At 39.2% G+C, this 27,365-nt stretch overlaps 1 protein-coding gene across 1 annotated transcript in view; it reads left to right on the forward strand.

The window, feature by feature from the left end:
* ZNF407 (zinc finger protein 407) overlaps window positions 1-27,365 on the forward strand; it is a 514,700-nt gene that overhangs the window by 364,757 nt on the left and 122,578 nt on the right. The window contains exons 7-8 of the mRNA XM_083187749.1: window positions 6,143-6,263; window positions 25,616-25,794. Of these exons, the coding sequence (XP_083043875.1) occupies window positions 6,143-6,263; window positions 25,616-25,794 (300 nt within the window). The remainder of the gene's footprint in view (window positions 1-6,142; window positions 6,264-25,615; window positions 25,795-27,365) is intronic.

The raw sequence follows: 27,365 nt of genomic DNA on the forward strand, positions 1-27,365 counted from the left end.
CGAAGGCAGGTAAAGCAAAACCCCCCAAAAGCAGCCCTTTTTTTCGTACGAAAACAGAGATTTCACTAAACCTGTGTGTTTTTTGCTGATAGATGGGTTTATTATCAGACAATTTAATAAGATAGCCTGATTTAGAATAAATAAAAGGTAACACGTCTTGATGTTTTAACAGGGATAATTTGATACCCCCTTTATTTAATGCACAAAAATATTAAAAACATTATATCTTTGTGCATAAGGTGTATAAGAAACATTCCTGAAAATGCATATTGTGTTTAGACTTGGATCTAATTCCCAAATACCGCATTATGGAACAGTATGCAAATACATGTACACCAGGGACATCCAGCACCCTCGGTTCCGACATTGTGCCAGATAATCCTTTTTGACAGATTATCGGTGGTATCCCCTTCGCAGCTGGATCTCCCCACAGCTCACTGGCTAAATTACGTGTCCCCAGCACAGCATGACACTGCTCTCTGCCTGCCACTGCTCAGTGCAGCCCATGTGGCAATGTGACTTTTCTCCCCCCTGTTGCCTCACTTAGCCCTCCTGCTGGTCCGTAAAGCCCCCATCCCACCAAATCCTAATTCCCCGGCCCGGCATCTGATGTTTCCGGATTAAAATCTGGAAAATCGGTGAGCACCTTGTATTTTCTTGTGCCAAGCATTTGGATAGGCAAGAGTCAACCTCTATATTTGCTGTAGAATACACCATTGGAAAAAAACCTCACACTACAGTATGTTCTAGCCAAGCACAATTTTAGACAACCTGTAAATTTAATATCTAACGATTTTCGTTAAGTAATAGATGCTTAGTAACCATATTTTAAACCAAAAGATGGAACGTGTACAAGATGAATATTGTCATGACAGTGTAAAGTCTATACTGCTTCTAGAACGGAGAATAGGAATATTAAAACGATCAGCTACAGATGAGAGATTTTCTAGCTTTATTTCAATAATGTTCCCTATTAATACTAATTACACACTGCCCATTTAAAGTCCGGAGTAAGCTCAGAGGCGGAGAACGAGGAGAGGAAATGATCACAAATCTGTGAAGCCATCAATGAACATGTACTCGAGTTAATATAGTGAATAAAAGAACTGCTGTAAGTTAGGGTCAGTTTTTTTTTCCTTCATTGCAGTTCGAAAAGATTACTATTTTGAGCCAACAAAAATAAACATCCGCACACTTAGAAATAGTTGAACTGTGTTAAGAATGGCTAAGTAATAGTTGTGAGAGTATTATAATCTCTAAATGCATTTTCCTTCCAGCAATTCATAAGCCACATGTTACGATTCATTTTAATTGGCCATATCATAATATAGTTTTCTTTTAGTATTTTTAACAACTTTATGTACTAAATGGACACATACTGTATATAATTTACAATATATTTCTAAAGGAATTCGTAGAACTCAGATTGGTCATATGTATTTCAAATCAGTTTTTACTCTGTTCTAGGTAAGAGACAATAGTTGTAAGAATATTATGATCCCTAAAAGCACTTTCCTTCTGGCTATTCAGAAGTACATATTATAATTACTTTCAATAAAATTGTCATAATATAGCTTTCTTGTATTTTTGTATACCAATTCAAGTATACTAAATACCAGCATAGATTAAGGTAAGGTAAGGGACAACCCCTGGAATCATTTTTATTTGTCATGTAATTTTAATTTTTTGTATTGCCATTTTAAAGTATTTTGCTCATTAGTCCATATTGGACCTAGTGTCATTTTTCCCAATAAATTCTTATTTGTGAAAAAAGTACCATATATACTCGAATATAAGTCGAACCGAATATAAGCCGAGGCACCTAATTCTACAACAAAAAACTGGGAAAACGTATTGACTCAAGCGGGATCCTCACTCGAGTATAAGCCGAGGGGGGCTTTTTCAGCATAAAAAATGTTCTGAAAAAGTAGGCTTATAGTCGAGTATATATGGTAAGCGCCTGTGGTCCCTGCAACTGCCTTAATTCCATTTCCAACCTTTCGGTGTTGGGGACACCCAGCAGGATACCGGGGCAGCTAATACTGAGTGGAGCGCTCATAGGAAGGTGACAACAAACTATCTATTAAATACAAGCATAGGTAAATGCAAGTGCACATAAGTTGCAATAAGTTTCTATAGGAATCCAAATGAGTATAATTCAGGAATAGGTCATACAGTATATTCAACCTGTTATTCAAGCACGTTTTCCTTTTAGGATGGGGCAGCAAGGTTGAATGGAAAACAAGCAATCAGTTACATTCCTATATAAGGGGAGGTTTCAGAGCAGAGGCGCTTTAAGAGAGGAGGAAGCCCGTGTTCAGCCTCCTCTGTTCGGGCCCACTCCCCCCTCCTGACCAGCGCAGCTCTAGTGCACATGCGCAGAACTCCCATAAAATGTCCACCGCAGCCATTTTTTCACCATTTCCGACAGCGTTGCTGCCTTCATCGCGGGGCTCCAAAGGATTAAAAATGGGTGCGGTGTGGTCCCCCTGGGACACGGGGGCTTCTTTGGCACATTGCACCAATTATAGATACAGGACACCTTTTTTCAGACAGAAAAGTTCTGTGTGATGTTTCTGTATGCAACTCCCCACTCTCAAACCCCTGGAACCATTTCCTATCAGACTCTAGCACTATGCCAGATTTTACCTTGCATTCAGTGCCGTAGCTTGCCACATCTCCGGTCCTGTCTCCACTAGTATGTATACACGGGGCAGTATGCATAGTAGGGGTCCACAAACAGCCACTGACACGTTTTGCTTCTACAAGGGAGCTTAATCAGTGTCACTCTTTGACATACTTGGATAGGTAGCAATGGAAAAGTTTGTGATAACAAGTTATCAACAGAGGCGCAAAAACATGGGTTGCCTGGCCAAGCTGCAGAGTACTAATAAGGGATGTCACACCCATGCATAAAACTAAAACAAGAGAAAAACTATACACCTTGCTAATTACATTCTCATGATAAGCAAATATTAGGGTGCCAATAACGTTAAATTATTAAAAGCACATTTAAGGGTAATTGACAATAAAAATTAGTAAATAATAACAACAATTACAGATTAAAAATGAAAGCTGCTAAATGTGTATGCCTGAGGGGGGGATTGTAATAGTGGGCCAGTCCATAAGATACCATAACTGTCTCTGTGAGGTAATGAGATGCGTTCCTATGATACCTCTTATCAATGTCCTGTAATGGATCCAATACGATAGTGGGTGCAATGTGTAACCATGTGTTGCTTCGCTTAATCTTTCTTGGGTGGGATTTCACATATGGGCTTGCACTCCCCAACAGTTGTGTGAAGAAAATCCACTTGGTTGGACTGCAGACCACCCCTGTAGGGCTGGGGGGGGAGTAGTGGTGAAGTTTTGTAGTGAGTCTGGTAAAAAGGCTGGGCCGGTATAAGGGTAAATCTCAGAGGTACTGTCCAGTACCTTTGCCACAATTCACCTCTGAGATTTACCCTGATAGTTAGCAATAGTTTATTGTGTCTGTATTACAAGACATTCCAAAAGCCAAATACAGTCCACTTCCACACAAATCTTATTTATCCACAATACACCTAATACTCCTGGTACACCCATCCTAACCGAATAATTGGGAATAAGATTGCATAATTATTTTAAATTTGCTTGCATCCCTTAAGTATGGCACATATTTTAGGCCTTCAGAAAAAAAGATTATGGCAATCTGTAAATAAAAACATTATGGGAACTCTTTGACATTTAGAATGGTCAAATAAAGATCCTCCTGGCCTTGTATTAGGGTGCTTTGCCAAGTATGCATGCATTGCCACAACTCTACTGGTGCACATTGTAATAAAGATGCCCATCAGAAACTGATGGTTGCAACCATTGATGTTCTCTGTTCAATGGAAATGCTTTTCCGATTTAATGCCCATATTACAATGACCACTAAAACCATTGTATACTTCTTTTTAATTGGGGTTGGGTTATTAAACCACCATGCGCTGCTAGATGGATTGAACAATAATAAATACCACTGGACAGAAGGACACTGGACACACCACAATGAATATACAAATTTTATGTAAATAAAAAGGTAAAATATGTTATACAAGCAATTAATACATAACAATTATAAAAATGCACAATTGTTATGTATTAATTGCTTGTATAACAAAGAAGAAAAAAGTTTCAGAGGCAGCGCTGATTCAAATGATCATTTAAAATTTATTATAGAACAATAAATACAATTTTGTATTCAGATACCGGCCGGTACTTCAAATATATAAAAAAATACACATTTAAATCACACAATAAAAGAAAATAATAGCAATAATACGTAATACAATTGGTTAGTGGCTTGCTGCAGTGAGTGGTAATCCACTCTCTTTCACTCCAGTTTTAGTATAGATGTATTTGTTAATGAATAATGAACAGTTAGCTCTCTAACAGCTTAGTCCAGGTTAGTAAGTTATGGCATGCATGCTTTTATGGTTAGAATGGGTTAAATGGTAAGAAAACATGGAGGGAATGAATGGTGCTCAATTGAGCTATAACCTGCTCTCCTCCGGTTCGGTCACTCAGGCAGTCTGTGGGGGGATTTTTGTATCCAGCTGTTTATTCCTTGCGGTAGATGCAAAACAGCTCCCAGTGTTGGGTCCACAGGCGGGGGTGCGGTAGCGGAGGTAGGGAATATGCAGGAAGGCACAATGCAGGAAGGCACAATGAAGTAGCGGTCAGCGTCTGGTCTCCTTAACGCGTTTCTCGGCCTGTCACGCTCGGCCGCTTCATCAGAAGGACGTCCTTCTGATGAAGCGGCCGAGCGTGACAGGCCGAGAAACGCGTTAAGGAGACCAGACGCTGACCGCTACTTCATTGTGCCTTCCTGCATATTCCCTACCTCCGCTGCCGCACCCCCGCCTGTGGACCCAACACTGGGAGCTGTTTTGCATCTACCGCAAGGAATAAACAGCTGGATACAAAAATCCCCCCACAGACTGACTGAGTGACCGAACCGGAGGAGAGCAGGTTATAGCTCAATTGAGCACCATTCGTTCCCTCCATGTTTTCTTACCATTAACCCATTTTAACCATAAAAGCATGCATGCCATAACTTACTAACCTGGACTAAGCTGTGAGAGAGCTAACTGTTCATTATTCATTAACAAATACATCTATACTAAAACTGGAGTGAAAGAGAGTGGATTACCACTCACTGCAGCAAGCCACTAACCAATTGTATTACGTATTATTGCTATTATTTTCTTTTATTGTGTGATTTAAATGTGTATTTTTTTATATATTTGAAGTACCGGCCGGTATCTGAATACAAAATTGTATTTATTGTTCTATAATAAATTTTAAATGATCATTTGAATCAGCGCTGCCTCTGAAACTTTTTTCTTCTTTGTACCTGTGTCTAAGGGGCTGGGGTGTCCCCTTATCAGAGACAGCAGCAGATTCAATTATATATAGATTAGCGCTCTGCCACTTCTTTTTTCTTGTTGCTTGTATAACATATTTTACCTTTTTATTTACATAAAATTTGTATATTCATTGTGGTGTGTCCAGTGTCCTTCTGTCCAGTGGTATTTATTATTGTTCAATCCATCTAGCAGCGCATGGTGGTTTAATAACCTAACCCCAATCTTTGTACCTTTATGAGTTCCAGCTGACTCATATAAACCACCTGCAGCAGCAGTGGACCCATCAAAAAACTATTTTTCTTACCCACATTATTTATTTTTAAATAACAGCGCCAGAAAAACAGTGTGACTTGTCTCGAGTTTTCTTCACATATTACCACCCCGTTCTCCATACTTCTTTTTAATGGCTAATAATGTCCATTCTGCTGTGGACACCTGGAAGGAGTGTCCGCAGAAAGTGCTTTGTAGCACAGATATGAACTTCAGGTGTGCACTGTACATACTCCCTATCTAACCATCAATGATTAAACTACTGAGCAGTGACCACCTTGCAGTTGCCATACCCGTGTTGCTGCACGGTGGCCAATGCTATGGCAACATCGACAAGAGTAGGGTAAAACTAATCTTTGGAATGACTGTACAGTTATTGATTCAATGGTGTCTCCCAGAAGGAAATATTCCAGTAGTTTTTCAATTTCATATCCAATTCTTCATTAACTGTTGCTAACTGTATCGTTCTTTTTCCTCAGGTGAGAAGCCATTCAAATGTGATGAGTGCAACTTTGCTTCTACAACTCAGTCACATCTAACACGGCACAGGCGGGTCCATACAGGGGAGAAGCCATATATGTGTCCATGGTGTGATTACAGGTAATTGCTATTACTCTAATTAGGCACAGATGTGTCCCCATGCATCTTGTCGCAATACGCCATGTGGCGCAAGACCATTTGCATGGGTTTGCGATGCTATGCGCATTTGTGACATGATTTTGCATTTTAATCACAATGTTATGGGACATAAGAAACACTACACTGATTAATATGATATGATATGCAACACTTGTCTATCTGTGTGTGTCTTAATCTGTGAAGCACATACAAAATAAATGAAACCTTTGCATTGTAGCACTTCATCCGTTTGCATTGCATGTAAGACACACATTCACATCATAAAGACACATTCTGTGTCACATGTAACCAGGTGCACTGAGGAGGGATGTTTGGTGCAATAGGAGGACACGCCTCCTTGTGAGCCACTTTTCAAATGCTATAAATCTTTATTGTTGCAAATTTGTATGTAGGAAATAACAGTGAGCATTGCAATATTATTCATTTCTATTAGTAACAGGTTCATGTTGTGAACAAATAAGACAATGGAAAACAAAGTGTTGGTGTCAGGAGGTTATTGTGATTAAATGTTAATGGACCACGAAGTTAAAAAAAGTGGTCTTACATTAGATTTATCTGTGTGCATTTTTATACATATATATAACAGGCGTTGGAGTCCTGAAGCTTCTTATGACGAGATAAAATTAAATCTGACTTGCAGGCATCTTCATTGTTTTGATAACTACAGATTGTAAAAATAAAATCACTAGTCACAACAGCATGCAGTTGTCACTTTACCTGAGCAGACATCAAAATGTGCTAGAATGGAACTGGGCACTATGGGCGGGATTCAGACACTCTCGAATCATGACGAATTCGGTCCCCCAGCCAATGGTGAGGGTCTGCACAAGCGTAAAGGGGGCGGGCAGGGGAACTTCCAGCATTTTATGGGCGAGCCCATAAAATCACTAAGCATTTACCTGCAAACGCAGGCGTTTCGATGGGCATCTCTGGGAATTAGCGTGGGGCCGCATGCTAGGGGATGTGTACGTGTGTGTTTGTGTGGGGGAGGGGGCTGGCTTTCAGACGGCTGGCGTTTACCTGTTCGCTAGACTGCGAACATATGAATCCTAAGAAACAGGTCTGAATCAGGCCCTATATCTTAGATCAGTGGTAGCCAATTCCTGTCCTCAAGAGCTACCAACAGGTGAAGTTTTCCAGGCCACCTGTGGATCTGTAGGAATGAATGCAGCACATGTTGGAAAGTGTTAGTAATGGCTACACATGTGCACCAGCTAGGCGGTTAAGAAAACATGAACTGTAGGTAGTTCCCGAGGACTGGGTTGGCTACCACTGCCTTAGAATCCTATAAGGACATGAATTCTAATGTAAAATCCCGTCCTTTCTAATAAGTATTGCTCTTAAATCTCTTCTATTTGAGACCCAATGTTCTTTTTGACTATAAAAATGTACATTCTCATGAAATTTCATTTGCAGAAGTGTGTTGCAAATTATATTTCAAACACGATCCTTGAAATATTTAATGTGGTATTTACTGTTTGAAATGATGTGTGTGCAGGTGTTGATATTGCAGAGTTATATAGGCACACGCCAGCCGATGTCTGGAACTATGATCAGTCCAGTTATTTAACCAGTGGTGTTTGTTCATTAATAGATGGCAGGTTAAACTGTACTCACTGTTAGATGTACATTTTAACCTGCCATCTATCAATGAACAAACACCATTGGTTAAGTAACGTGACTGTTTATAGTTTGTCATCCGCTGGTGTGTTCCTATATAACCCTGCAATATCAACACCTGCACAGAGGTGTGTGTGTGTGCACTAGCGCTCCCTATTCGCAGTAACGAGTGTGAGCGTGAGATAGGGCGGCTCCATCTGTATGTATATATTTATTCACAAAAAGTTCCCTTATCCTGCACTAAATATGCCTAAAATGTTTGTTTATTATTATTTTTACTAATTAACCCCCCAAATTGGAGGACAGTACATAGGTATGTGTTTGTGTGTCCCAAACAGAGCTCTTTAGGCACCCTCCAGTGGCAGATGATGAGCAGCATTACCCTGGCATTCAGCATTCAGGTTGCTGGTGTTCACAACACCGACGCCAGGATGCCGAAAGTAAATATGCCAGAGCAAGTTAGATTTAGTCTGGGGAAGAAATGAGGGCTTAGGTTTAGGCACTAGTGAGGACTTAAGGTAAGGCGGGGGGGGGGGGTGGTGGTAAAGCAGCGCGGAGGCTGGGTAAGTATAATTACCTGACTCCAGTTAGGGTTCCCCCCTCCAGAATGCCAGTGTCAGTATCCTGTTCTGACAAGCAGCATCCTCATCCTTATGTATCCTATATATAAAATATATGTTTATTTAGTTGTCTCATTTTATTTAACACATTTTGCAAGCTCTCTCTATAATATAATTGGTTTTGTTTGTTCACAATCATAATTTTCTGATCAGCCAGTAGCGAGTCAGTCGTCACCCCCCCCCCCCCCCCCCCACGACACCCTTTTCTATACAATAAATGTAGTGAGAAGGAATATGTATTTTTCTCTTTTTTTTTCTTCTCACCCTTAATTTCAAATGAGAAGGTATGTGATTTTTTTCTAAATCACATCCGATGGACCGATCATTTGGGTTTGTTTTTTTTACTCTGTATGTAAGCATGTTTGTGTAAAATATATATATACTAACAAACCATCATGTCGGACTTTTCATATTAGCCATGCTTCAGGTTTATGTGTTCATGTTCGTGTTGGCATTGAAAAAAAAAACCTTATTCAATTTGCATATAAATATTTATGACATTTCATCCATTCAGGATATGTATATAAAGTATGTGGGCTTACTTTACAACTGCCTGTAGCCTTTTTCCTTACACTTGACTGCAATCATAAATATCCTGCACATTAAAAATCATGATCATCCACCAAATCATTTATTACTGTTCAGAGAAGACCTAAGTGATATGATCACACTCTGATTGGTTGAATCACAAGCTCTGGAGAAGCTGGCCTTTTCAGCAGACCAAGCTGAATATCTAAATTAAGGTTATTATGTGAATCTTATTTTACAATTTAATTCCACAGGATTGTTTTCTTAAAGGGAAAGCACCATGCGAAATTATAAAATATGATATTTATAGTATATAGCATAAGCATGTTTTTATATGGCTGATATTATAAAGTTCACCTGATACTATAGTTTTGTAGTTATGTTATATTAAATTGAAACAATCCGTTTCCAAATATAATATTAAAATCATAAGTTACACAACATATTAGGTTTAATAGTTAAAATATTCACATTATAAATAAAAATAATGGTATTCTTAGGTTGGATATATATACAACACACCAAAAGTGATTGATGTTCAGAAGGGCTTTAAAACAATTGTCCAATTTAATAAAAAAAAAAAAAGATGCATATAAAATATTCTTAAATGTCCACATGAAAATGCAATCATACACTAAATGATATTAGTCGGACCTCCAAGGTTAAAATAAACAGGTGCAGTGTCCTGCACATACTGTGGGGATTGACAGCAATATATTTAAAAATTCAATGCTCAATGGGAGGAAGCCAGAGAAATCTGCAGGTGGAGGAAGATAAATAAAAGTGAGTACTTCCACTTATGTGTCCTGACCTAGCTTTCCGTGTCCCCAAGATTAAGGGGCTCACTGAACCACGCTGTAACTTCTGCAAAGTTGCAGTGTAAGTATTGTAGTGAAAATAATGGTTTAATAGTGATGCTTGTTTTAAAATAAAACAACATTTAGAATAACAACTGCTGCCTAAGTGGCTTAGCAACTGTGTGGGGCCTAGGCAACATAAAGGTTTGAGGTCTGTGACTGTGTTAAAAAGTACTACTGGCATCTGATGGAATCTTATCTACCAGCTACCGGTGAGCTCAAGAGACAGTGCGGACTTCTCTGTTTCCACCACACTTCCCTCATCCCTCCCAGACCCAAATTTTCCACAAAATGACCTGGGGCCAGTAGGTCCCAAGGGGCAGGTGGCTGGACCAAACTAAATCAAACCCATCCATGATCCATCAAAAAGGATGGCTTCTAGTTAATTGTTTTACAGATGCTCAGTAATGAGGCTCAGACCAGTATTAATTTTTACTAATTATGGCATTGAGCTCCATCACTTTGTCTCTGGGCTCAGTCTCTGGCTCCCGAGAATGAGAATGAGTGGCTTTTACAAACTTTTCCCTTTGGTTGTTATTCCATTGTGGTATTCCATTCCATCTCATTTTAGAAATGAGATCAGGGGCAGTAAGCTCCTGATCTCATTTCTAAAGTGACAGGAGATCACAGGGCAATCTTCAATCTTTCTCTTTTATCGATAATCACACTCAATAGTTGCATGGCTAAACTCATCTAAACTAATGGACATAACAAAGAAAGTCCAATTTGGGTGCTCAAACAGGTCACTTTTTGGTCATTTCAGCAGGACATCTCCCTTGGGTAGCGAGCTGAAATGATGATAGCCCATCTGTTGACCAAAACAATTAAATAGTTGAGGGTGCGCACGGGTGTGGGGAGGTGTACAGATGTACCTTTTGCCACATTAGTTCTAGACACCTCTCTTTCCTCTAAATTTATCTCTCCCATGTTCACACTTAAATGGACATGGATCTTTAGAACCCATGCCTCAAGCCAGAGTTTATCAGTAAATCATGGAGGTTAGCCCTCATTTGTATGATCTGCAAATTAATGTGACTTGAATAAATCACTGATTAAAAAACTTTAGTAAAGATACTGATAAATAATACCATTATATGGTTGTGTTGGAAAAGAAAGGCCGCAAAAGGTAGCAAGATCATCTAAAATGTCCTGTTTTATCCAGTAAAGAGAGATTTTCCAAGCCTGGTTTGTGATATTCAATTATGCTATAATAAATCTAGTGTTCCAGTGAGAGCATCGCAAATATTGGTGGTTGGGGCAAAGGGTTGTGGAAGTAGCCATGTATTTTTCTGATTCTTGTTAAATGTTTCCCCACAGTGGGCTTTAAGTTACTGCCCAGCTTCCCACAGATAAGTAGGGAATCCAAATTCTGATGGAGACAGGTCTACAAGATATAATGAACTCTTTGTGATTTATCAGTGGATATTTTCGAGTGTCCTTGATGGGATGTTAATGCTGCAGGAAGAACTTGAAAGGCAAATAGCAGCCGTGAAAGTGGATCAAAAGAGACCTCCAGTTGCTAAGAGCCATCATTATTGTTTTAAATAAATCAGACCAGATAGCCTTGAATAGTCCTTTATGTCACTGTGTTAGGTGAATTTTTAGTTATTTTAACTTATGCGGTAGCCAGCAGAAACTGTAGTTTAAAGCTGTAGCTGTCTTCCTCTTCATGAAGATCCACATCTGTATTATTTTAAATTAGATTCTATGTTATATTCTTGGATTTCAGTTGAACTTGTGTTAATGTGTTAGTTATGTCCATTCTGCATAAAATTCTATGTTCTACTCACAGATACCATGTTCTATAGAAAGATCACATGAGCCTGACTGTGTTCTGACCATTTAATTTATTTAATGTTACATTGTTGCACATATACTTGTAAGAAAGAGATGAGAAATAAGTGAGAGGAAGGCTGGACAGGATTAGGTAGCTGTAGTCGAAGGAAGAGACAATGAGTGGACAAGAGTTTGGGAGAGGGTGGAGTCAAGGATGACAGCTAGTCAGTAGATTGTAGTGTTGTCCATATAGAAAACAGCTGTGGGTGGGTTTGCAACTCTAAAGAGAGATATTTGATTTGGTCAGTTATAGAAGGGTTAAGGTCTTGGTAATGTTGACATGACACCCATGCAGGAGTGTAACTAGGCCTAGGGGGCCCCCATTGCTAAATTTTAATGGCTCTACTACTGCAGACTTCTAAGTGTGAGGCTTGCGCTAACCTCCTGATAGGCTTCTTCTTTGTTTGCAGTGTGCTACTGCAGGCACATCTTCTGTCCGAGCAGGCCAGCTCCATCTCTCCAGTCATTATGGATGCCAGCATCACAAAGAACTGGAGAGAAGTCAGCCTGCTGGGACAGCAGATGTGCCAGCAGCAGCACACTTAGTAAGTTTTCGTGGCAGATGTGCCACAGCAGAAGCACCACCCCAGTACCTACTTTAGTTATGCCTTGCCTATGTGGCTTTAGCAGAGAGGCAGCTGGAGACATGCGAAAGGACAAGTCAGGAAGTAGAGATTTGTTTGGAGTTGAAGTTGATTAGCTGATCAATAAAGAAGGTACACACTACACAGCGAGCAGAGTAGTAGACCAAGGATCTTGTGGGACTTAGAGTAATGGGAGAATTTCTGGAGGTAACAACAGAGAAAGAACATTTGTACTATGCAGATAGAGAGTGAAAAAGATGCCACTAAGAACAATGGAGTAAAGGTTATACAAAGGAGTGGATAATCCCTGGGACAAAAGCAACAGAGTTCTGAAAGGGTGAGGAAGAAGACACCTTACGCTAGACATAGGGAAGATCATAGGTGACTTTGCTGTTGTCCATTTTAGTGGAGTAAAAGAGTAGAGGAGGGAGGCAGAAGAGATGACTGGTAGTTATATATAAGCTACTGGTATACAATTGTAAAGCACAACTGAATCTGCTGCGCTATATAAGAAACTGTAAATAAATAAATATAATTTGTAGGCATAGGTGTGTGTACCCAAACACCTGTTAAGCGGACTACTAGACTGCTCCTACACAAACCTGTACCAAGGTAACTGATGTGTGAATATTTCTGGGCCTGTCATAAAGCCATTGGATTATCAGTGATCCCAGTAATGTACCTTGGAGCATGGTTATGCAACACTGAAGTTCGTGGTGCTATAATCCAGCACTGCCACATCGATAGTCGGCCCACCGGAAGAGCAGCTCGGCAGCCAAGAACGGAATGATTGAGGACTGGGGATTAACTGGGAGGAGGATGGGAGATGCCAAGTTGCCTCCTGGAGCATTATCTTAACATGACACAGTAGCAGCATATAAAGATGCAGATGCTGTGACTGGAGGGAAAGAGAAATTGTAATTAGACAGAGAGGCAGGGCCAATATTGTTTTTGGAGGCTGGGTGAGACTGTACATAAACATGAGGTGAAGATGTTAGTGGAGTATAATACTGAAGATGTGGTATTAGAAGAGGAGAAGTTGAGAATGTGGAATGTTATGGGGTCAAGGCAGCACTAGTGATCTTTTCCTGACAACCCGGCACTATTGCAGGGGCATCAAGGGCATCAACATGCAATGACTTTATATCTGTTGGAAAGCATTGGCCGTTGCAGAAGTGAGACCCATTGTCATTATTAATGCATTGTCATTGTTCCAGCACCAAATGCAAAATGCCCAAGCCTCGGGAATTACAGGATAGGATAAGAATAGGTTTCCCTATTTCACTGAAGCCTCCCATGCAGACCCTAAGCTGCTTGAGAGCTACTTTTATAACCATTTACATGTGTGTTTTACATGTTCTACACTTAAACCCACTTCACATACCTTATACAGCTACATACAGTATGGTATTTTTTTACCATTTTACTCCAGTTTGTATAGGAAGCTTCTGTAGCTACTTGTGAGTGCTCATATATACATTTAATATATTGCCCCATCTCTGCTCAGCGACATGTACAGTATGTCCTCATACGCCTTTGGGCAAATTTACTAAATATCAATTGTGATATTTATTGATGTATATCTATATCGTGGTCTAAACTGTACATTTACTAACAGACGGTTTTAACATTGTTGAGTTAGACCCGGCATTCCCAACCACGTCCCTCAAGGCACACCAACAGTGCAGGTATTAGTGATATCCAGGCTTCAGCACAGATGGTTTAATCAGAATCACTCAGATACTAATTGTCACCTGTGCTCAAGCCTGGATATCTCTAATACCTGCAGTGTTGGTGTGCCTTGAGGGACGTGGTTGGGAAGGTCCGATTTAGACCCTAAAACATGACGTCGATTTACAAAAAAAAAATATATTTTTATTTTCAATCTTTCAGTAAATTTACCTTCTACTGAGCTGCTCACAGAGATGTAGCATACCTTCTTTTTCTTTCAATTTTGCATCTTATTTGTATAGAAGGCGCAGGAAAGAGCTGCTCACAATGTAACAGACTCTAGACTGGACCTTGAACCGCACAGGAATTCATTATAAACATGTACAGTTGCAGATGATGCACAACAGGACTTTGCATGAGAAATAACATGGTACTTTGTATTCAGAGTCACACCTATTCACACACAGACACACGTACGAATCCCACCAATCAAATTGATCAGTGTAATCAAGCAGCTTCGTTATGTTGCTTCCAGTGAAATATACATTTAGCAGACAAGTTGGACATGGCGTGACACTGCTGTTTGGCATGACTTAGGCCACAGTGTACAGTATGAGGACACATCTGTATCTGTAGTGCAAAATTAAAATATAGTGTAGGCCTTGAAGATTATATCAGCTGAACTTCACATCTCTGCAAATCATCCTATTAAAAGGTAACGCTGCATTGTGTGGGAATTGGTCATCCTGTTTTACGGAATCCATTTCCATTACATCTATAGCACATCACTCACTTCCATGTCTTTTTACATATTCTGTTTTCTCCACTGCATAATGAAATCCTTTTCCATGTCTCTTTAGCCGGAATGGTTGTCATATGCATAGTACATGCCGAAGAGCTCACTGTGCTGACAGATGTACAGTATTCTCATGTGACGTGTACTTAAACTTTACTGCTGTTGAAACGAATAAGAGGATGCTTGGAGTTAAAAAATAGAAGCCCTGTGTGGCGTAATGGAAGTCTTTGTAACCTTTTTTTATCTGCAGTCACATATGGAAGGACTGGCAGCAGTGTTAACGAATGGTTTGGTTTTACACACAGTGGTATGTTTTGGCTGCTTGCTGCAGAGTTCAGTCATTACAAGTTTGACATATAGATTTCCAGAACTTACCTACAGATCAATGTCTTCAAACTGAAAATCCAAATTGTCAGAGATTAGACCTTAAGGGAAAGATGCTTTGTATCCAACTACAAAGGAAAACTACAATGTCTTGTTTCAACAGATTGATTTTGTGGGGTTTTATATTAGTACATGAATTTAGTATTCTTGTGACTTTTTTCATTCAAGACACAATATACTGTATATGTCTAGCGTCTGTGTGGCTCAGAAACACTGCCATCTGTTGGCAGCAAGTGAAACTACATCTACTAGCTTTGGAAGCATTTGTTCAGAGCGGGCTTACACTGCCATCTGTTGTCAGCAAGTAAAACTACATATACTAGCTTTCGAAGCATTGGCTTCGAGCGGGCTTACTAGTACTGTATATATGTGTTGTTACCTGTTATTACACTTTACATATATATGGGCCACAAGTGGTCGGCAGAGCCACATATATGGCAACAGCAGATCATTACATTACAGTAACCAAAATATAAACAGAGCACAAGGAACAATTAGCACCACAATTCTCAGTACACAAGGTGAACGAATGGAGCAAGGGTGGAACCTTTTATCTAATAGTTATGGCACAACTAGCCCGAGTAGGGACGCTGGGATGAGACAAATAGCTACGAGTGAGGAATTCTGGGCTAATGGCCAATGAGTATGTGAAGGCTGTCATTGACATGCTAGAAAAATTGGCTTTGAGAACAGGAAGGAGGAGGACCCTACTCCTAGGAGCTTGTAGGGTAGGGGAGAGAGGGGCTTACTGTATATCTCACACAATTTGTTCTGGGAACTTGAGGAGGCAGAATGTGTATCCAGGTGACCATGTTTACTATTACTGTGAGAACCCTAGTGAGTAATGCATCTCCTAACTGTGTTCCTAAAAGCTTCCAAGTGTTTCAGAGACAGCATTCCAGACAAGGATCAAAAGTTTCAAGCTGAATGGAAGCAGTATTTCTTTACGGCATGCATATTTAAAACTCATTTTTATTGAATTCAAAAATACATTTAGAAACCGAATTCTACGATGTAAAAATGCATATGCGTCTTAAGCTTTATAAAAGCACAATCAAGACAACATGATGAGTGAGTCTGTGTTGTAAAAGTAAAACTAATTTTGCCTTCACTCACATGAGCTATAGTAGGAGGAATCTTTATTGTCCCTGGGAAGGTGATAAGGCAGAGTAATTGTATATTATACTGTCCTGGAGCATCTGCCTGAAGACTGTTGGAGCAATTCATTTATCATGGACCGCACAACATTTTTTGTCTTTCGGCTTTAACCCATCCCGACTGCTGGCCTGCATGAAGGTTTTGATAGGGACTGTGCCTGGGCTGGGGCTCACATTAATCAGTCCCCTTGTTCAACACTCCAGCTGACATAATTACAACCTGCGCACAGCAGTTATTCAAGTCGAGTCCTTGTCACTCGTGCTACGAAACTACACAGCTCAGATCCCCAAGGAGATTGCCTTATCACACTGAACAAGGGCTCACAGGAGTTGAAGAGAATAGAAATGGGAAAATGTCTTCTGGGAGTACTATATATTCCTTTTAAATAAGACATTTGAGAGACATACAAGGGACAAAGAAGTGTTTGTACAAGGCCCAAAAAGAACAGGTTATTCTTTTTAAAAATGATTACGCATAGCATTTTTGTGACATGAAATATAAAGTAAACTGCGTAGGATTTCCTGTTATTCTACAGCAATTGCCATTTATTTTCGAACTCTTATGGATTAAGCAATTTATTGATGTATTAAGAGCCCATGATATTGTCTATGCAGATAAGTCAGCCCCCTGTGCTGGAACTGTTGCTGAAGGTGGTAAGTAAAAACTGGTTGTGCAACTACAGTACAGAGAATGTGTGTCTCCTTATGGAAATCAGTCCACTCTGTTATTTGTTCACTACCCTCAGGAGCTGTGGGAATTATTTGTTCTTGAGTGGAAAATGTTATGATATAATGCCAACTACTCTGCTTATAGATCAACTGCCTGATTTTCTACACTTTGGACCTACTTCAGACCTAATTGCAGGGTACATTTTGTTTGCAAATGGCCAAAACCATGCTGCACTGCAGGTGGGGCTGATGTAACGTGCAGAGAGAGTTAGATTTGGGTGATTTATTTTGTTTCTGTGCAGGGTTAATACTGGCTGCTTTATTTTTACACTACCGAGACCCCTATTGTAAGTAAGCCGAGGAGGCTTAGGCAGGGGCGCCAACAGCTGTGGTGGCAGTGTTAATGAAAGGCCAGCCTCTCTCGTTAGGCGGCAGGCAGTGTAATCAACCCCTGCACATCCCGCAGAGGGAGAGAGGAGTGATTGCAGTTGCCTTTCTCCCCAGTTCAGCACACAACAGAGAGAGGAGGCGGCTGCTGCTGCTTTATTGGAATGCTGTGAAATCCAATAGAGCCAAGTCATTGGCCACTGATCTAAGGTATGTATAGTGGGAGGGTAGAGATATCCTTGAGGTACCACAGTAGCATCTATTGCTGCCCTTACCCAGTAAATGCAAAATGGTCCCAAAATTCCATTTCAATTGTTAGATCCAAAATATTAAATGTCCACCAAAGTACACATATCCAGCCCTGCTGTAGCAAGAAGACCTCACTTTATTGAGTGTTCACTAATCAGCACACATCCATCTAGACCTGTTTTTATTACTTTGTAGAAAGCACCTGAACATTTATACTTACACATGGACATGTTCCAGATTACATTTTTAAAATGCTATTTGCCCTTCAGGAATGGGGTACTGTTTGAGGTTTGCTAGTAAGGTGTATGGCTATGTACTTGTATATGGCATTCCCTAATACTGTTGTTCCTAAACTTGTTGTAATAAAAGTAAAATATATCTTGTTTAGTTACTCTGTACTCCGTAGAAATCAATCCACTATGGAGTAAAATGTATATGCCATATGTATATGCAGCTCTATGATGTCCACCCAACCCCTTCACTAGTTTTTATTAAAAAAACAAATAAATACAGGATCTTATTCGCATTGCTCTAGATGGCAATCCTAAGCAAGACCTTCTCTGCTGTGTCTCTCATGTCTCAACATGTACGTCTGTACAGTACAGTATGATTTCTGTAGGATTTCCATTTACTGACTGTCTGGTGCTGCAGTGATTTGGGGTCTAATTTACACCTGGTTGTAGGAGAAATGTGTTCTCAATATGGGCAAAGCCATGTGCACTGCAGGTGGGGCAGATGTAACATGTGCAGAGGGAGAGTTGCATTTGGGTGAGTTGCTTAGTTTCTGTGCAGGGTAAATATTGTCTGCTTTATTCTTACGCTGCAATTTAGATTTCAGTTTGAACACACCCCACCCAAGTCTAAATCTCTCTGCACATGTTCCAACTGCCCCACCTGCAGTGCACATGGTTTTGGCCATTTTGAAAACAAATTTCCCCTCTGATCAAGTCTGAATTAGGCCCTTTGTTCCCTTTCAAGTGGCAGGGATGTTATTAAATAGTATGGTGGCTCCCAGCTCAAGAGGCATTACATTGCATTGGGGTCCCGTCTATTTCCATATGCTCCGATAGAAAGATTCTTATACTTGTATGGAAATAGGCATTGGCGGAGCTTGTGCCTCAAGTTAATCAACCTTATTAACCTTCTTGGGTCTGGTGTCTTCTGGCTCATTTGTTTTCATATCACTGACAGCTTGTCATTGGGAATCCCATCAATCTTTTCTTTAGGTACACCACATTGCAATAAATCAAGAAACATTTGCTTTCTACTGATGTGTTTTTTTTCTTTTACAGCAATATTCTTTGATGTTTACTTGTCTTGTAATTCACTTGAGTGGCATTATGTATCTGTATATTCTGAGACATGCCATTACATATAATGAGCCGACGAGCTACAGTATGTCAGGAGGAGCTATGTGACACGCAGGAGCTTGCTTAATCCGCTTTCATTTACAAACCAAAACATTGATTGACAGTTAGATTTTTTTTTCCTAACAAAAACATATCAGACCTTATAACCAATTATATGTATCTGTTTGTATGTACAGACACATTTATAATATGATGGTTTGATACATCTTATACCAGTATGGATTGTGTTATATATCTCTCAAAGGGGTACATTTACTAAGATCGTCCGAGAACGGACCTAAAGTAAAACCTGGATAATTTATTAAGAATCTGTATTCTCAGGATTCCTACTTTCCAATGCTGAAGTCATTTGTATTTGGCTGCCGAATTACCACCGTGCGGTCCTGCCACCCGACAATTATCAGCGCAAGGCTCAACTGGTCCTGGTTGCAGAAATACAGGCAGGGAAAAGCTGGTATCCCTCTGTATTTCTATAACCAACACCAAGCTCTTGGCCCGGTCCTGGTTCCCAAAATACAGGGGGAAAAAAAGGAATAGGGGTCCCCCATATTTTAGCAACAAGCACTGGGCCCAAAGATCCAGTGGTGTCATGCCACACCGGGGGACACTTATTACATAAACTCCCCATGTCAAACTGATCACCCTGGCTGGTCGGGCCGGGTCCCTGGGGGGAGTAAGGACCACCCTCCAGGGGAAAGCCAGCCTAGGCTGAAGCCCGAGGCTGTCCTCTGTGCTCCTGGTTTGTGGGCACTGGGCTGATGGCAGTAAAAGTGTAAAAAGTATAATAAACTATTGGGTTCTGTTGTGGAACTACAAGTCCCAGCAAGCCATCTTCACATGCAGGGACTTGGCGAACCACAAGTCCCATCATGCAGGGCATTAATGGGCCCACTGGGTCTTGTAGTTCTACAATAGAACCAATAGCCCAATAAAACACACTGACACCTAGAAAAATTAAACTTTAATACACACCCAACACATTCATACTTACCTACCCCTGTAGGCCTGTCCTCTTCTCCAGTAAAAATCCATAGGGGTACCTGTGAATTAAAATTATACTCATCATCCCGGCGGAGATCGCATCCTCTTCTTTCCATAGTAGGCATCCAAGGGTGTAAAAAATAACAAACCACTGACCCAAATTCAAACAGACCTGAGGAGCCACAAGTGTTTTTACATTTGCAGCACCTCCCCGTCAATGAGGAATTCCCCGGTGACGTCATGGTCTTCTCTCAGCTCTGATTGGCTCTGTGCGGCTCCATGTCATGAGTTTAAAATGGGTGTCTATGGGCAATTCTTATCAAAATGTCCCTGTATTCTGCTTGGGTACATTCATGAATATTGACTGTCATTAAAGAGAGAAGAAGAAAACAATGGATACAGTAATGCTCAGCTCACCAATAATTTCTTAAAGATGTTCGTTATCAGCCTAAAGAATACCCTCCCAATTCTGTTTTTTCAGAAAGTAAGTAAGGAGAAAAACTCGCAAGGCCTAAGGGGAAGAGGAGCTGCTCGGTTATATGCACCAGGTCCTTGTGGAAAAACTTCCAGTCTAAACTTAGTTGATGGGGTTTCTAACCCTGAGTAATCACTGCAATTGAGAAACTGAATTATTGGGGAGTATAATTTGTATTTTTAACTAGCACATTTTTGGAAATAAAGCAGATTTGGGCAATTTCTATACTTTATCTATCTCAAGATTTGATATGTCTCTTGAGCCTCTGAAGTTTTGTAAAACTATATATAGGTAACTGAAAATACCAACTTATCATTCATAAATAGGACATATTGTATTACTCAATATTTAATCATCGTTGTTGCTTTTATATCGTATTGGAATACAGTATGTTGTATCTAGGCCTATTTATAGATTTACAATTATATTGATATATGTGGGAAAGATGTTGCCTATTTCTCATCCTGTATATCATTGGGACTTCCTGTATTATATTTTTACCAATACAGATTTAAAAAAATGGATAAAAACAAAACTAAAATTCCTGATCATGTGTTAAGCATGGGGTGACTTGGTATTATGATCTACTGACCCCCCCCCCCCCCCCCTGACAACACTTGCCATATTAACAGTTTTAGATTGTTCAAACTGTTGAAACAACACACACAATTAATAGTAATTGTGTAATAAAATGTATTATGGTGTGTGTTTACATTTGTTTTCTGCAGACGTTATGTTAATATTTTACTTAAATTCATGAAACATGCCATTAGGAATGCATTTGCATTTCAGTGTATGATGTACAGTAGGAGTACACCAAATTATACCTACAGTACATCAGCTAAGCATCTAGGTACTGTAGGTATACATTGAGCATTTTCTTAAGTAGGGACTCACATCACGCACAAATGGGATAAACCCTAATTGTATTGTAATTAAAACATTCAAAATCATCTAAGCATATATTATATGATGGATCTCTTTAATAAGTTTGCAGTTATCAATGTGCATATGTGTATACATTTTTACATGTCCCAAATTAATTGAAGATCAAGTTAATTTTATAAAGTTTAACTTGTTTTTAATAACCATCATTTTCTAAAGCATTCATTTAATGTGGAAATAATGATTATATCATATTTTACTGATGATTTGCAAAACATGAATACACCAAGTTTTGTGGTGCATAATTCCTAAATTGCTCATGAAAGTCCATTTAAACTGAAATAAACTCTGATTCAGATACATTCAGAATGATACAAATATTTAACTAAAATGCCCCCTGTTAATTTAGACTATATTATAAAAGGATTGTTTCATTAAGAACGATACTTCGGACATTGCTCTTAGAGACGCACAGTTTCTAGAACTTTTTTTTGTTATTTGACAAAAAAATATGAACGGATTAGTGTGAAAAAATAAGTATCATTAGTCACATATACTGTATATCATTTCTAGAGGGTGATTTTTGGTGACGATCCCTCTTTCTCCCTACATACTTAACTAAAATCGATCAATGAGGTACTTTTTTAAAGATCACGTATTCTGCTTCTGACTAATAGTGAATTTAGAATTGCATGTTGTGTTGTTTGTTTAAAAATATCAAAGTTAAAAATGGACTTTTGGTCCTAGAGTTCTTTCCCTGTATGTGTTGATAAAAGATGATCAGTTTTGCTTGGCTACTTGAAATGGCTATAAATGAACTGGTTCTTATTTTATCCTACTACAAACCACCAACCTCGCTATAACATTAATCGTATTTTATTTGCATGCAAAATTTTTGCACGGGCCACCTAGTTTAAATATATTAGAGCAACAGTAATTGCCCTTTACATTTATAAAATAATACTTCATTATCTATTCATGTGAAAAGGCGTTTTCCCAATGTTAAATATTACTTGATTGACTCATTTTGGCTTTTTATGATTTTATTTTATCTGTTGTTTATTTGTAAGCACTTTTTGGTGCTAACATTGGTGGAGAAAATGGCCTACACGTATTCTCCTAATTTGATTTTTGGTGACGATCCCTCTTTCTCCCTACATACTTAACTAAAATCGATCAATGAGGTACTTTTTTAAAGATCTCGTATTCTGCTTCTGACTAATAGTGAATTTAGAATTGCATGTTGTGTTGTTTGTTTAAAAATATCAAAGTTAAAAATGGACTTTTGGTCCTAGAGTTCTTTCCCTGTATGTGTCGATAAAAGATGATCAGTTTTGCTTGGCTACTTGAAATGGCTATAAATGAACTGGTTCTTATTTTATCCTACTACAAACCACCAACCTCGCTATAACATTAATCGTATTTTATTTGCATGCAAAATTTTTGCACGGGCCACCTAGTTTAAATATATTAGAGCAACAGTAATTGCCCTTTACATTTATAAAATAATACTTCATTATCTATTCATGTGAAAAGGCGTTTTCCCAATGTTAAATATTACTTGATTGACTCTTTTTGGCTTTTTATGATTTTATTTTATCTGTTGTTTATTTGTAAGCACTTTTTGGTGCTAACATTGGTGGAGAAAATGGCCTACACGTATTCTCCTAATTAAACTGTCATCTGCTTTGGTATCCGGATGGCTGACAGACAATGTCTAGGTAGACACCAAATGGTTGACACATATACGGTCGACATGGTTAAAAGTACAACACAAGCAAAAGGTGGTCGACATGGCTATTGTTAGCACATGAAAAGGTCCACATGAATTATTGGGGATTTTTCAAATTTTTTTGTACCCTTTTCATACTTTCCCATTCATGTGGACTCCCATTGGGAATGGTAAAGTGTACTACAGTCTTAACTCCAGCAGCCCCACATACTGTATCAGGAAATTATTTCCTCACTCATTCTTCTCCCATCACTAAAATGTTATTTAACAGTAGCCAATCTTTTTATTTAGCATAGCTGTTAATGCACTTTCCAGCAGGCACACATTACAGTAGCCTTTATACAGTTTACAATAGCCTTTCCCTCTCACAGTCCTCATTTGTATCTTTTTTTTTATGTATTGTTTTCTTTTTTTCTTATGATCAGGGACATCTTTTAGCCTTCAACCATCATTATTTTAACAGAACAGTCTACTGTGCAGCAGTGATATTGTAGCTGGAGGGGGATATGAAAAAGCCTAGAGCTTTTCAGATTACTTTCATCCCAGGGTCCTTGTCATGGTCTCTCTGTGGTCATACATGTCCCTTCTTTGATGTGTTCAGGCTCTCTGTACTGATCCACTTACCAGAAATTTTTGGAAGTCATAATTTTTGATGGTACAGCGTCTGTATGTGATTTCTGTATTTGCTTCTTCTCCCGGACTTCTGGAAGAGCAGGCCATCCTCCCACATGTCACATTCTTCTCAAGTGATGTGGGTCAGGCTTTAAAAAGAATGATCATTATAATTATCATCATCACCCCTGCTATGCAATGCCATGAATCACAGCACTGCACAGCAGGGGCATAACCAAGAGGAAGCAAACAACATCACAATGCCTCCACAGTCTCCCAGTGTTGCCAAATACTGTATGATCCCTTTTCTTTTTATAATTTTACTCTTCGTTTTTGTAGCACAACTTTTCCTTTTGTGTATTTCTGGCTTATAGAAAGAATATGATCTTACTTGATTATTATTTATATTGACAACATACAATTAATTTCTATTTTACATCTATTTTTTTGTCAGTATTAAATATAATAAGTAAGCGGATTATTATTTGGTATTAATTTACCTTTTAGTAATTTAATACTTTAGTACAGTGCTGCACAACATGTTTTTTTTTTATGTAGTACGTTTGTTACATGTATACTTGCAGAATTTCCTAGCAGTACTATATCTTTTCCTTGTACTAAAACTACATTTCTAAATTACATTGATCAATTTGGTGTGCAACATTTGTACATCTGTGAACATTTTGCACATCAAAAAATAAAATAAAAAAAGAGCTCCAGTTTGATCTGTGCTTTTCATTACACCAGTGGTTCCCAAACTGTGTGCCGTGGCACCCTGGGGTGCCTCGGGACCCTTGCAGGGGTGCCCCAGGTTGGTTGACCAAGACCAAGTCAGATTATTTTTTGCCATTGTAATATGAAAAACCAATGCTGGTAACTGCAAATCAGAAACTATGTGGAAGAACAGAAGTGAAACCTGTCCCTCCCCACATAATTAGACGCAAGGGTGACATATAAACATCATTTTCTTAATTAAATATTTTTTTCTAAATCAGAAACGTTAATCCTGGGGAGCCATGAAAAAAATTCTGATACTCCAGGGTGCCGCGATTCAAAAAAGTTTGGGAACCACTGCATTACACAGTTCCTTTGTACTTTGTATTGTATGATTGTAAAACTCTACTGTCATTAAAGTTGCAACCTTGTGTCTCTTGTACACTGTGAGGACATTTTTGTGTGTCTGTGATGCAACTACGATGCTAACTTTTTAAAATATAATATGGTACACTACTACTCCTTGAGTGCATCACAAGTGTGTTTCTTTATTAGATTATTATTAGTGGTAAAAGTATTATCATTATATTAATGGTAAGTGATGTGTGCATGACACACCCCATCTGCAAAGTTATGTGTGTGTGTTTGTCTATCCATCCATCTATATTAGCTGCTTATATGGTTCATGGGTTTGATTTCTGTGTAGAATCGGTTTGCTGTCTGATATTTGTGTGAGATTTCTCTGGAGGCTAAAGGGGTTTCCTCCTGCAGACCAAAGGTACACTGGTAGGTTGTGCATTAGCTTCTAACAAAATGGGCCTGTGTGTGTTTCTATGTTTGTGGTAGAGAATTTAGACCATTTGCTCCACGAGGCAGTGACTGATATGTTTGATTAAAATATTCTCTGTATAGCACTGTATAATATGGTGGTGCTCCCTAAATAAATTCTATTTATACTAGTATGTTACAGTTTCAGGGAACGATCAGAACTGCTGATATTTCAGATAATGTTCTAATAGTGTACATTAGAATACAGCATCAAAAGAGTCACTTCTGTAATGGTAAGGGAACTTTCACGTGTATAACTGTGAATTTTAGTAGCTGTCTTTATAAAAGTAATACATGTTCTTTAAGTTTAACTGTTCCAGGTTGCAACTTTGTAATATGGGATATTTTCTTATACTAGGTCAAACTGTGCTGAAAACGTTCGCAAACACATTTTGCACACTGGCAAGCACGATGGAGTGAAGATGTACAATTGTCCTAAGTGTAACTATGGAACGAATGCACCAATGGAATTCCGAAACCATCTGAAAGAACAACATTTGGACATTGAGAACCCAGACTTGGCATATCTTCATGCTGGTAAGACAGCAATAGGTGTAATAGCTCCGAATTGTCATTTAATTCTATACTTCCATTATTAATTTGCAGGGAATAAATGTTGTTTACAAGGTGCCTCAAACTGAATGTACAGCACAACTTTGCTTTTTAGATTATTTTACTTTGATTTTAAAAATAATTTCTGATTACGAAACATTGCAAATGCACAAATGTAGGTGGTTGATGGGTGAGCACACATCTTTGCCAAACAAAATGGTTTTGTCAGAGCCGGATTTAGACCTCATGGGCCCCTTGGCAAGATACAGAGATGGGGCCCCCCTCCCTCAAACAATTCAAAGCATTATATTTTCGTTTCTGATTCATGGCCCTCACATTATTTGTCATTTCTGCTCTTTGTAGTAATGCCTCTTGCACATAATGCTCCTCATGCAATATGCCACTCAATGTAATACCCCTTACACAATATGCCACTCATTTATAGCATTATGATTCAAAGTAACTTCCCTTATACATAGCAGCCACATACTTAGCAGGCTGGGAGGCGGCTTCCCATCTGGGTGCTCTTGGATGCACCTGCCCCACTTCCTTGTACTGCTCATTGTCAGGGGTTTTATGTGCCCCTGACCCTTCATTTCCAGGCTGACGTTATTGGCAAGTGATCCCGGATCTTTGGAATACCCCTCATGCCCCAACTTTTTTTTAGACTGCCGCTGTGGTATCTAGTGTCCAATATGCGGCACAAGCTTTGCACAGCCCTAGTCATGACTACGGCTGCCCGGGGAACCACTCCATGTACCCTGTGGTCATGGACCCCCTTATCCCTTCCTGCAGCCAGCAGACCTGAGAAGCCAGAAAAGAGAGGTAACAAGTAACATGTGATTTAAGAGTCATTGGGGTCTATTGGGTGTTGTCCCTGCCAGCACAGCATCATCCTCTCCAATTATGGGGCCTTGAAATTACTGATGATGAGTGTGGCTGTTTAACCATGCCTAAAGATTGGAGGTGCAGCAAGTTGTCAGATGTGGAAATGACACAGCCAGATCTTATTGGCTGTATCGTGTTTTACAGGACCAGCTCATTTAAAAAACCAAGTCGATATTAATATATATCTATCTCCATTCTCATAGGGTCTGAGGATGAACGCAGTTGCGGCCTTTGTTTGTATCTATTGCTTCAGTTGCATCTGCGAGTTTTGCTACAATGTGCTTTCCTGGTGTGCACCTGAACATACAATGAATGCATTGTCTATATAAACTTTAATCATGCTTTGTTCATGTTTAGATACCACCATAGGTCACACCATTGAAACTAGCTCTGTGCTAAATGCAGATAACCCATCTGAATATGGCCTCCAATATGAGCAATTCAGTGTCTCTATTACCATATCCCTGTAATTTCCTATGAGCACCCAACATATTTCTAATGCGCTTCCTCTCTGTGTGTCAGAATGTGTACTGCAACAATTCACAAGAAAAAAAGCACATTGGCCTCATAGAAAAAAAAACACACATTACCCACTACAGCTAAAAGATAAAACACATTTCTGTGAAGGGTTGAGTGAGCAGTGTACATTTCTGAAGCCCTTTAAGTAG

Source organism: Crinia signifera, chromosome 5 (assembly GCF_055691185.1).
Source record: "Crinia signifera chromosome 5, ASM5569118v1, whole genome shotgun sequence".
Taxonomy (NCBI): Eukaryota; Metazoa; Chordata; class Amphibia; order Anura; family Myobatrachidae; genus Crinia; species Crinia signifera.